This window comes from Podarcis liolepis (assembly GCF_965112155.1).
Source record: "Podarcis liolepis genome assembly, chromosome: 6".
NCBI lineage: Eukaryota > Metazoa > Chordata > Lepidosauria > Squamata > Lacertidae > Podarcis > Podarcis liolepis.
Genome location: NC_139559.1, coordinates 28,606,930 through 28,619,721, shown reverse-complemented (window position 1 = coordinate 28,619,721; position 12,792 = coordinate 28,606,930). Strand labels below are relative to the sequence as shown.

Below are 12,792 nucleotides of genomic sequence, written 5' to 3'. Positions count from 1 at the left end.
TAAGAACCACTTGGCAAAGACTCTCAGGTGTGATATCTACTTTATTTAAATGTTGCTTAACATTCACCCTGATGGAAAGTTCTGGTGGACTCAAAAGCTTGCTTGTCATTTTGCAGCATTTTGGTTGGTCATAATAAAGTGGCTTTAAAAATTTTAAACACCACAATTTAATCCTTAGCCATTTGTGCAAATGTAATCTATCCCTTCCTCTGCTTAGTTTATTTGGTGGGTTCACTTGCGCGGGGGGGGGGGACGACGACGACGACGACGACTTATTTATTCAGCACGCAAGAGACTGGCAGATATTAACAGCAGCAGCACTGCTGTGAAATAAGTGGTGTGCTTCATCCCTGCCTGTCCCTGCTCCACCTCACCAGAGCTGCTATCTTAGCTTAGTGACAGATAAGACACTGTTGCTTACCAGAAGGAAAAGGGAGAGAGAACGAGGTGGTGAGGATGTCAGCATGGTGCAAACACACCAGCAGTGCCACTAGATTGTCTCCGCCGGTGCATTTACACTGTGCTGACCTCCTCACTGCCTTCCCCTCCTCATCCTGAAAGATGAAGTGACCCACCTGCTGGGAAGCTGGAATAGCAGCTCTGCTCTACCCCATGAGCCACTTCCAGTGGGATCTACTTTCTTTCTAATTAGACCCCCAAGATTCACTGAGAGAGTGCCTGGTGCAAAAGACATACATTAAATAATTCTGAGTCCAGGACTTTGTTTTGAGTACTGGAACCGAACAGAGCTCACAGTCCTTCCACCCAAACACCCATTCCAGTTTACCCCCAATCTTTCTTCATTTCAAGTAGTATAATTTCAGGTGGAGAGGGATGATTCTGTTGCTGTTGTTGTCAAACAATTCATAAACATAATTCCTTGCACATCTACTGCAAATGATTAGAGACTGACCAGCAGGTCCCAATGTAACAGAAGCTCACCACTGCAAAAGGCAATGAGCTCAAGCAAATTCCATTGAAATAAGTCAGACACATTTCTAAGGAAACAAATACAGTCCCAGCTATATGCTGTGTATGAATGCCAACTTACTTGTCTCACAGACCTCTGAGATAAACTACCCTACCAGGCTTCTCCTGTGCTGCCTGCCATGCCTACAGGATCCATCCATTGGTGCCAAGTTGTATATGTGTTTGCTGCCATCATAATGGCTTCCACTGCAGCTCCCTGCCTAGGTAATTGCAGCAAGCCATCACTGTCGTGTGTAGGCCCCAAAAGGCATTGAACTAAAGGCTCTGGATAGGAAAGGGGTCATTATGAAGGAGGAAGGAGCAACCATCTGCCTTTGAGGCAAATCATAGTCCTTTGCAAATCCAATTGGACAGAATCAGTGGGATGTGGCGAGATAACTTCTATAGTTAGGCAGAGGGGATGGAGGAAAACCAGGAGAAAAAGGCATCAATTCAATAAGATGTGGGGCAAGTATTAACCTATTTGGAAAGCTGTCAGGATGTATTGACACTTCTGGCTGGGAAATCACATTCCACCAGCTGTGTTTCCCCTGGATTGACATTTGCTCTGATTTAGCACTAAAGAGCGGGGGGGGGGGGAGTTTCCTGGGAAAAGAGTGGGGTAAGGGCAAGGGTAAAACTAGTGCCTCTGAACTTCATTTGCTGGGGAACATGAGTGTGGAGAGTGCTGATGTGTTCAGGTGCTGTTTGTGGGCTTCCAATATGTATCTGGTTGGCTGCTGTGAGAACAGGACACTGAGCTACATGGGTCTTTGGCCTGATCCAACAGAGCATTTATGTTCTTTGATATGCAGGGAAAGGAACCGTGTAGCATAATGGAGTGGGTTCATCCCTAATTGAAAGCTTTCCTGGGCACATAAGAAGGCCTTAAGGCTAGCCTCCATGGGCAACAGAGTTGGGGAAAGATAATGTGATATAGTAGGGTTCTGAATTCAAATCACTGCTCGGCCACTCGCTCTCTTCTAGTCTAACCTACGTCACAGGATTGTTGTGGCAACAACATAGGAGCACTTTGTTCCTCCATGAAAATGCTGTTTTCTATGGTCTTGAGACTTCCAGCAGATCCCTCATGGGGTGGTTGCATGTCAGATTGATTTGCTATAGCCCTGCCCACGGGTCTGACCAGACAGCGCTTTGTAATAAGTGGGTGCAGTTATTAGTGATGCATTGTGCTGATTAAATAGGCTGCGCTGATTAATGGAAGCCCTTTGCTGTAGGAACAGATGGAAGCTGAGCAGATAAAGGCAAAGTGATAGGAAGGAATTTCTCTGACAAACAAATCCAAATGTTCCCTCTTCTAAAGGATTATTGGAGATCCGATCCATCACAGTCTAAGATCCCAAAAGAGAAACTGGATCTTGATGTCTCTCCTCTGGTTCTGGATGAACGTGCTGCTAGTTTTCAAATACTTAAAAAGACAAAAGGGTGGAATCTACACACATAAAAAAATGCTGTGAAAATGCTTTTTTGGGGAAAAAAAGTTTTGAAAAATACATTGAATTTGGCAAAGCTCACTGTTGCCATCTAGTGTCACGTTTGTATGTTGCGCTTTACAGCACATTTAAAACGTTTTATTTGCAGCTGTATAGCTGAGTCCAAGAAAGCAAGCTATTTACCTCATTCACTGAGTTTTGACAAGTTCAGAGCCAGCATAGCACAGAGTTTAAGAATATTGGATAGTATTCCGCAGTATGTGCTTGGCATAATAATAGTGTACTGGGTGGTGCATTTATTCTGCTTTATTAACAGTCCTTCTGATGCTTCTTAATGCTACCAGTTATGCTGTTCAGATGGACTATACTGCAGCAAAAGCAAGCCATGAAAACCAGAGCATTTGTTCTTGGGGTGAGGTATGGGTTGTCCTCCTTTAGTTGTGCTATAGCCCCTACAGCAATAATGTGGTGGATTTGAAGAAGCATCACAGAACAAACCAAAGCTAGGCTGAGGGGAGCTGACTGGCCCAAGACCACCCAGTGAGCTTCATGGCTGAGTGCAGATCTGAACCATAGTCTCCCAGGGCCTAATTCAGCACTCTTAACAGCTACACCACACTGGCTCTCCTCTAGCTCGTATGGCTCTCATACAGCTATGCCCATGGCATCAAGAGCACAAATCCTCATGATTGTGCAATGAAAAGGAAGACTGAAGGGCATCTTTAGTTACAAGCTGAATTACAGTGGAGCAAGGGAATGGCAGTGTTGTGCCAAATGCTTTAGAGGAATGGTGGGCTTTGGGGAAGGATTTAAAGAAAGGGAAAGAGCATCACAGAGGTGTTCAGGAATGCTATATCATGGGGGCAGCAAGGGAGAAAGTGCAAAGTCTTTGGAGGGAGCAAGAAACCTCCTAAGATGGTGAGGGATGGAAGAGCTGGAGGAACAAAGATCTTAGGCAGGGATATATCTGAATATAAATGAACCATGCCACCTATCTCCCACTGCTGTGGTCAGAGGGAATATGGAAAGGGGCGGTTGTCTGAGCTGTGACAGGCACACACAGAAACTCACACAATGGTGATCTACTTTTCCTTACAGTATTCCTGACTGGTGCTTAGCACATGCAACTCAAGGCTTAGGGCGGGGGTCAGCAAAGTTTTTGTGGCTTGGGCTGGTTCATGGTTCCGCAGACGCCGCGGTGGGCCGGAGTGCGCACGCACACATGCGCAAACGCCATTTCCGGCGCTCCTTCCGGCATGGAGGAGTTGTGCGGAGCTTCCTGCAGCCAATGGGAAGCCAGCCAGTGTTGCAGAAGGTGGTCCCCACTCTGCTCTGCACTGGTTTAGTGCAGCGCACGGGAGCCGACAGAGTGGGTGGCTAGGGTCCCTGAACAGGTGGGGGGGTTCATGGGCTGGTTAAATTTTCCCCAAGGGCCACTTGTGGCCCATGGGCCTTAGGCTGCCAACCCCTGGCTTAGGGCCTCCTTCACCCACCTGGTGCCCCCCCCCCCAGCTAGCTGGGGCTGGTGGGAGTTGGCATCCAAAACTTCTGGGTTGGCATAAGAGAAGCCACGCTTGTTTTCTTTGCCTGCATGTGAGGGGAAGTAGGTTAACCGTAATCAAAGCGAACAGGCTACTCCTTGCCTGGGGCACCCTGTAGGGTGAGAGAACTCAACTCAGCCGTCTTGCAAGGTGTTTATTTCTATAGTAAAAGTGAGGAAGGCCCAGCAGGCAGCCCAGTGGGAATGCAGTTGAGAAGGCACTATGTGTAGGAGGCAGAATAAAGAGAAATGGCCGTGATGAATTGGGATGACGGTTCATGCAAGGGTTCCCTTCTCACCCTTCCTCCAGGCCATCTGAGTTCCTCGTGATTCCATCAGTGTTTGGCCTGAATGAATTTTCCCTTTCTTTGGCAGGCCTTTGCACTGAAGCCAAGTGAAGAACCTTATGATTGCACTATCTACGTAACTCAACTCAGATAAGACTCCGCTTAGGAAAACAAGCAGCTCCCGCCCTTGGCAAGGAATCCGTCCATCCAACACTCCCCAACTCGTGCTCCTGCCTCCGCACCAGCTTCCACACGCTCAAGCCAGCGCCTACAAATTCATCCCCGCCTTTCGTTCCCAAGTCCACCTCTGAAATAATTCTCCAGCCATGTTCCAGCGCCTCACCAGCCTCTTCTTCAGTGACAGCAGCGCACCTGAGGACCTTGAGGGACCTAAGCCGTTTGTCTCTAAAGAGGAAGAAGAAGATGGGTGGCTCATTATTGATCTTCCAGGTGAGAAATATGAGAGGGAATGATCAGGGTAAACCTAGAACGGGGGCAGGGCACCTCTGGCCCTCCAGATGTTGCTGAACTTCAACTACCATCATCCTTGGCCTTTGGCCATGCTTGCTGGGGCTGATGAGAGTTATAGTTCATCAACATCTAGAGCAGGGTTTCCCCAGCCTTGGGTCTCCAGCTGTTTTGGGACTACAATTCCCATCATCCCTGGCCACTTTGTCCTGCTAGCTAGGGAAGATGGGGTTGTAGTCCAAAAACAACTGGAGACCCTGATCTAGAGGGCCAATGGTTCCCTATCCCTGACTTAAGAGCCATAACTCTCAAACTGGAGAATTGAGGAGTTGTGGTTTGTTACTACTAGATAATAGAGCTCCTTCCTGAGGGCTAGCAGCTCAGCTTTCTTCAACGATAAGCAGTTGTTTCTGTGGGAAGAGTAGTGTCAGTGTGTGGAGGATCTGAAGCTCAGTCTGGACAAGATTTGCCTGTGGGGCAGCACTGGCCAGGAAGGGGTAGAAAGAGGCCACCAGTCCTGAGCAGGAGGTGTGGGGAGCCCCCAGGCCTCTATTTGCAGGCGCCATGAGGGAGCCATGGAAAGAGGTTGTGGCTGGGGTCAGTACCATTTAGGTGTGTGGTTGCTTAGTGGTTAGAGTCCTCTCCAAACAAGTTTGTAAGTCTGTCCCAGCCTCCCTCTTTGCAGCTTACCATTTGTGTTTGCATTTTTCCAATTCTCTCCCACGAAATAATACTGGGTGGTATTCAACTATGTTTTACTCAGAATAGACCCACTGAAATTAATGGGCCAAGCTTAGTCATGTTCATTACTTTAAATGGGTCTACTCTGAGTAAAGCTTAGCTGACGGCTACCCCTAACTCGTACTCTGTCTTCTTCCTTCCCCTGTTTCTTATTGTCTCACACCCACATAGTCTTCAAACCTTCAACGCTGAGCACTAAAACTAGAACTCAGCTGTAAGCTGAGCTACTCTTGGCTTTGGTAGTGTTTCCCAAAATTCAGATCAGTTTGCAAAAGGCAGTTTAAGAGGTTCCACAAAAGGCAGAACTTCCTAAGTAGTTTTGGTTCTCTAGGTTTTGGAATGAAAGGTGTTACTGTGCCCTCCACGGATCAGGGGATAACTGAAAAATTTCTGAAAACACACACACACACACACACACACACGATGGGAAGGTCATGCGGCTAACTACAGCTGGAGACTGAATTATGGACTGCATGGACCTTTGCTATGGCCTAGCAAAGTGAATGTATCCTCATTTTGGCTACACTACCTAGGGTGGAAGATGCTTCTGTTCTGCCTGGAAGTCACAGCTACCTGCAGATGCTGGAGTGTCTCACAAACCTGGTTCTGAATAAGGCACTCAGGTGTATAGTGCCACTTTTCAACCAAGCTAGAACTCTTGTAGCTCTATGAGTCAGTTATCTTGCCTGTTGCCTGTCTTTTCCTGCTCCGGTCATGCGGCAGCCCAGCTGCCTGTCCTTCTTCTCCAACTATCCTGGCCTTATTGGTTGCAGGATACAGCAGCAAACAAGGGAAGGAAAGCAGGCATCTGGGCAGTTGCTTTTCCCTTGGGCTCATCTTATGCAGCAAACACAAAACTCCCTAGCTGGCTATTCCTGACTTATCCTGTTCCCAACTTAGCATGTATTTCTCTCTCAGTGCTGAGCCCGTTCTATATGCCTAAAATGGAAGCAGAGAGAAAGAATGAGTTAAGGGTTGGCAGCCAAGTGCAGCCAGCAGATTAGCTCTGCCTTTTGCAGTCAGATCCAGGCTCCAGGGTGGCTCTCAGCTGGCGAATGAGCTACCTCCTTGCTCATCACAGAACAATTGTGATAGAGGCTATCCTTGCCATTAGGGAGCCTTGGCTTTAGGCTGGCTATAATTTTGCTCTGATCTTGTGTTCAGGATTCAGTTGTGCCATTGTTCCTAATCCATACTCTAATTCCCAATCCTGGCAATAGCAGCACTTGCAAGAGCTTCATACATCAAACGCCCTGTTCTTCCAATGAATGGGCTGGCACCAATGAACGAATGCACCAGGCTGATTTCATAAAATCTGAAAGCATCATGTCGTCTTTCTTGAAGTCAAACGACAGTCAGCATTTTTATTTTTGAGCATCCGCTTTATGCTTAAAAAGCCACAAGTACTTGTTATTTGGTGATGGAATAGCTGGAGACATTTTTTTCCTAGCAGCTGAAAGTATTTCTCTCTCTCTGTCCTTCCTTCTTTTTGAGTGATGAGGTCTATTTATAAGCATCATCTACCTTGACTGAATGCAGCCTGGCTGTAGTTCTTTATTGATTCCTTAATACAGTGGAACTCTGGTTACCTACTGTCCTCCTTACAAACGCTTCAGGTAATGAGCTCCGCTAACCTGGAAGTAGATGCTCCTGGTTGCGAACTTTGCCCCGGGATGCGAGCGAAAGTCATGTGCCTGCAGCACAGCAGAAGCGGGAGGCCCCGTTAGTAAAAGCGCGCCCCATGTTAAGAACAGTTTTGGGTTAAGAACGGACCTCTGGAAAGAATTAAGTTTGTAACCGGAGGTACCACTGTATATAAACAAAATACACAGAAGTGTCAAAACTTCCAGACATGAAACCTGATTCTAGATTTACAGCATACTAAGTGAAAGTTGATCCATTTGGGCAAATGAAGCACTGCCCCACCAACCAACCCAGTGGTGGAGGAACGGTATGGAGTGCGCATGTGCGGCATTCCGTGCGTGCGCAGTCCGTATGGAATGTTGCACATGCACACTCCATATGGGCTGCCGCTTACATGGTGTCCATATGGGCTGCTGCACGAGTAACATCCCATACAGACTGCGCATGTGTGGTATCCTGTACGGACGCCGCATGAGCAGCACCAATACGGATTGTGCACAGCTGAGGGGAGGCAGGGGCCATCTTGTCACCCCCCCACACTGAGTGGCACACGGGGCGACCCGCCCCTTCCACCCCCTTCCTCTGCCCCTGCACCAACCTCAGTCTGCCCTCAGACAGCCCCACCTGCCTAACTTCTTGCTTACAACCAGTCCAAGGGATAGCACTGCCTGTATCTCCTTCTCCTTAGTCTCAAGTGTTGCCCTTGTAGAATTCAGCAGGAACGAGGATAGGGGTAAAAGTAGAATTATTTGGCGGTGCCTGTTATTGGCTCTGGCTCTCCCTGGCATTTATCTCCCTGCTTTCTGCCCTATCAGCCTTCTTCATGGGCTCCAGCTTTGTGTTGCCAGCTTTTGAATCCATCTCTGTTGCTGTTCCTTTAAAACTGGATTGATCTGGAGCATCTAGCAGGTGATCATGTTTAGCTTTAGCTGCTGGTTTTTGCATAGGTGTCATAGAAAACAGCTTTTTCTGAAAGCAATTCTTTCCGGTACTTCTCTAGGAGAACTTTGTGCTTTCTTTTATTTTTAAAAAGATTGGCTTGATATTGTTGATAACTCCCATGACATACCACTTTTAAAGAATCAGTGCTAATTCAAGGTCTCCTTCACCAAATCCAAAGAAGTTTATTCAAAACCTACTCCCAAGTAAGTGTGTTTAAGGCTGCATCCTTCGCTTTGAAGGTCTTCGTAGCTGCCTAGCTGCTAGTTTCTCAGGCAAGTGAAAGCTCCTCCATCTTAGTCACTGATTTTTGCCTTTGCCATTTTGCTGAGCGGAAGTCAGATGACTCAGCACCCAGTGGCAACCAATCTATGAACCTTTTTGCTTGCAAATTTAGCAGAGAGAACCCAAGTAAACTATGCTGTGCGTCGCACAGATCCACCCTTTTCTGTTCCTACTGACAATCCATTGCCATGTGGGGGAAAAAAACATCCACCAGGCTCATGCTTGTGTTACAGATATTTTTAGATAGCCTAAGAGGGAGCTAAGAATAAAGCTACCTATCAGTTGGAAAGCAAGCCCTGTTTGTTATGTCCTCAAAATGCTTTTTGCCTGGCGTTTGGAGATTGCCTGAGGGTCCCTCAGACTGAGGTGTTTTGCTTTGTTTTACAGGTGTACTTTCAACATGTCATTGACACAATAATAGTACATTAGTGGTGGATTGACTTGACTATCCACACATCGCTTTGATTTACCAGTTGTTCTGTGATGTTTTCCCCAGTGTTTTCCTGCATTGTAGCCAAATGAAAGGGCGCTCTTGTGTAACAAAAGTGAGACAAAAATTCCCAGGGATTAAACCTGGCAGGTGCTCTCCCACTGGGTCATCCCCCAATGTGTGAATGTTGAGATAAGGGGCAGGAAGAGCATTTCTCTTCTCCTAGTTCACTGCACAGTAATAATGAACATGTGGGCATAAATCTGACTGTATTCAGTTAGGATTACTCTCTGAGTGGGTTTAACATTCTATCCTTGATAATCTGAAAAGGCCTCGCTCCTTTCTCAAAGCTTTACAGTGATCAGAAACTCAGCTTCTGTTTTTGCTCATCCCACTCCCTCTCTCAGCTTCCACAGCCCAGACTAATAACAAAACAAGGCTGTCCCAAGACATTTGCTCCACACCAAGAAAAACACAATTACCTTGGAAAACCACATCTAGCAATACTGCCGGGCAACAGATGCCGCAACACTGATTTCAGCTTCACTTCCTGTCCTCACCTTTACTGTATGCAGTGCAACTTGTTGCACACAGAGAGGGAACAAAAGAGGCTGGCTGTATTTGAGTGAGAAATACATCTGGTGTATTCATTAGTTGCATGCTTTGAAATACAAAGGTGCCTAGTACAAAGAAGGAAGCCCTGGCTAGGAAACTGAAATGTGGCACACAGGAGAAGGTGGAGAAACAGAGAAAGCTAGCCATGATGGCTGAGGTTGATGGGAGTTGGAGTCCCAGCTACATTTGAAGTGCCTTAGGTTTCCTTTATCTGATCTAGAGCCATAGGAGCCAACTCCTAGGCAGGCCCCCACAAAGTTGATGGGCATTCACATTCAAACGGGGTGTGTGCACTGCATCATGTGATTGATTATGTCAGACAGGGCTTGCTAGGGCCCCCCACAATATTTTATTCAAGTTGATACCCCTGTCTAAAGCACAGCTTAATTTGAACCAGGGTTTGGCCAAGGACTTGGCCTCTGGGAGGAGAAGCAACATGTTGTCATTGCCTTATAACACAAGTTAATGACAGTCAGTCTGTGCACATCAGGGATTAGGAGAGAGAGGAAAAAAACTTCTGAGGTAGAGGATGCAGCTTCTAGCCTTGACTGATATTCTGCACTTCTATAAAATAGAAGAAAGGAATTGGGCCGGGCCTGCCGTTAGACATAGCGAAGGGGACACCTCAGGCAGTAGATGCTGGGGTGGTGGGCAGTGGTGGGCAGGGGTTAGAGGGCAGAGCTTTGTGTGCCACCCCATGCAGCCCGCCCCTAACTAGTCTGTTGCTCTCAGGTGTGGTGAGGGATGATGTCCCATTGCCAGAGTCTTGATGCCGAAATCAGAGCCTTAATTCAAGATCTCTGTAAGCACTTAACCATGGGTGCCATTTTCTCCAACTTCTTAACTGCTATGCTGTACAGTGGTACCTTGGGTTACAGATGCTTCAGGTTACAGACGCTTCAGGTTACAGACTCTGCTAACCCAGAAATAGTACCTCGGGTTAAGAACTTTGCTTCAGGATGAGAACAGAAATTGCGCCGCCGCGGCACGGCAGCAGCAGGAGGCCCCATTAGCTAAAGTGGTACCTCAGATTAACAACAGTTTCAGGTTAAGAACAAACCTCCAGAATGAATTAAGTTCTTAACCCGAGGTACCACTGTATTATTCCAATTAGCCCATGTTGTTGACAATGCTGTTGTTAGCAAAAGATGGCATGATGAGCAGGATTAGTGAGACTAATGGGCACATCAGGAAAATGCTTGAAGGAAAACAGTTCCCTTAATTTATCTAGGTTAGAGGCACATTTTGAAACTTTTAACACAACAACCCCACTCTTTTCTTTTTCCCTTTGTTTCGAAAATCTAAAAATACTTCAGTTCAAGGGGTGGGGGACCTGTGGTCCAGCAGATGCTGTTAGGCTCCAGCTCCTGTCAGTCCCAGGCAGTGCAGTAAATGGTTAGGGATAATGGGAGTTATAGTCCAGCAACATCTAAAAGGCTGCAGATTCTCCACTCCTGCTTTAATAACACTTAGCACGCTTGTTGGTATTTTGATCTGTGTGTTCATTCAGTTACACACCCTGCCAAGAAGCGATGTTGTTTACATTTTCTTTTCTTTTTTAAGATCCTGCATTCCTCCTGTCAGTCAGGGCTAATTATTGCCACCTTCTTCCTGGTACTGGAATTGCACAAGCCCTAACCAAGGCCCCAGTGAACCTTCCACTGAATTATATCTTTGGTGATGAGCTAATACTGTCTAGATTGAGTAACATCCTATGAGACACAGGGCCAGTTAGCTGGACCAATGAGATGCAGCCGTGTTGCCAAATGTTTGAGAATTCTTGCACATATGCATGAATAAGGGGCATCCATAAGAGGAATGAGACACTTTGCATTCTCGTACTGAAATATACAAGATTTTCTCACAACAAGCTACCCCAAACTTGGCAACACTGCAAAACTGTGCGCGTGCACCAGGGTTTTAAAAACTATTAAAACTATTTTTTCCCATGGTCAGTCCTCAATTAACCTTCAACAATGGATCTCCCAAGTAACCTTTAACTTTAAAGTAGCTGCGTGGGAGCTCTGATTTTGATCAGAGGAGTTGCTCTGTTAATTGACCTCTCTAGAGGACCAAATAGAAGCTGGATAGAGGGACATTGTGTTTTTCTCCTAGCAGAGCTAATAGCAGCTTGGGGGCGATTTAGAACAGGGAAACTGCACAGGGAAAAGGGTTAAACACATGTTCCTCCAGTGCAACTGCTAATCTAAACTGGATGGACCTACAACATTGTTCAAGTAGCACCCTCACCCCCCCCCCCAAAAAAAGTTTGGACATCCACTCACAGATCTGCCATATGATGTCATTTTGGCCCTCTAACCCATTTTGCAGCCCTCAGGCAATACCTCCCCACATATCTAATAATAGTGCCAGATCCAGTGTCAGAGGGCATGATACCCAGTGTGGGGAGGCTAACTCAGGTCTGTCACAAACACTTTGCAGGCATGCCTTTTGACATTTTGGTCATATTTTGTGAGATGACCTAGGATAGCCAGAGTAACTCACACTGGCAGAAAGAAGAGAGAGAGAGAGAGAGAGAGAGAGAGAGAGAGAGAGAGGTCACAGTGCACCAGGAGCTTGTATACAGAAGTCACATCTACCAATACATTCAAAAGACTTTATCAGTCATGGCTCCCACCCCCCAAATAATAATTCATGGGAGTCTTAGTTTGTTAAAGGTCTCAAGATTTATTAGGAGATAACTCAAGGAGCTACAATTCCCAGCACCCTTAACAAACTGGAGCTCCCAGGATTTTTTAAGAGGATGCCTGTTAAACTGACATAAGAGTGCTTTAAATGTATGGTATGGTTGTGACCTAAGGCCCACTAAAATGAATGTTATTTGCATATTTTGCCATATTTTGAAGAGCAAAAAAGAGGACACATTTGCCGGCTTCTACTTTTAACTATGGATCGCTGTGGCTCTCATTTTACATACCCATGAAAAAGAGGACGTGTCCTGGAAAAAGAGAACATATGGCAACCTTAATTTGCACAGGAGCACACATTAATCTTTGTATGTGATGCACATTATCATCAATGTAAACTTTGCTGGATAATGTAAGTTAACACATGGGTCCCTGTTTGGTTTATGTTTCAAGCAGAGGAGGCAATAGAGAAAGGAAGAGGCAAGGGCAACGGGAGATGAATATGTGCAAATATGTTTCAGTGTGCTGATACAGGTTGCATGAATGCAGCACTTGTGCGAAGGAAATGTCCCACCTTTTCCCCCTGCATGCCCTGCGAAGCATCCCCTAAAGATCAGGGTACCCCCAGGGAAGACCTGGGATGTGGAGTAGGGGGTTACAGTCTGCATGGGAGAATCGGATGCTGGTAGCTTGTGCTTACTGCTCTCCCAACTTGATGGACCTTCATGGTATTCTATTGCTCATCACTGGTCTATGAGCTTCTGCGTGGCTA

At 46.5% G+C, this 12,792-nt stretch overlaps 2 protein-coding genes across 10 annotated transcripts in view; one reads left to right on the top strand and one right to left on the bottom strand.

Annotated features, from left to right (window-relative positions):
* The window catches only part of TP53INP2 (tumor protein p53 inducible nuclear protein 2), a 56,517-nt gene that overhangs the window by 33,181 nt on the left and 10,544 nt on the right, over positions 1 to 12,792 (top strand). For 6 of the 9 annotated variants that reach the window (XM_083508286.1, XM_083508284.1, XM_083508291.1 and 3 more), the window contains exon 2: positions 4,339 to 4,700. In XM_083508286.1, the coding sequence (XP_083364412.1) occupies positions 4,577 to 4,700 (124 nt within the window). In that variant the 5' untranslated portion in view covers positions 4,339 to 4,576. Of the gene's footprint in view, positions 1 to 1,200; positions 1,438 to 4,338; positions 4,701 to 12,792 lie in introns of those variants that run through there. The other 3 variants (XM_083508283.1, XM_083508290.1, XM_083508287.1) reach the window with 3 other exon arrangements.
* Positions 5,726 to 12,792, bottom strand: part of LOC310709079 (tigger transposable element-derived protein 1-like) — an 877,074-nt gene continuing 870,007 nt past the window's right edge. Inside the window, exon 2 of the mRNA XM_083508254.1 lies at positions 5,726 to 7,777. The gene's annotated coding sequence lies outside the window, so the exon portion shown is untranslated. The remainder of the gene's footprint in view (positions 7,778 to 12,792) is intronic.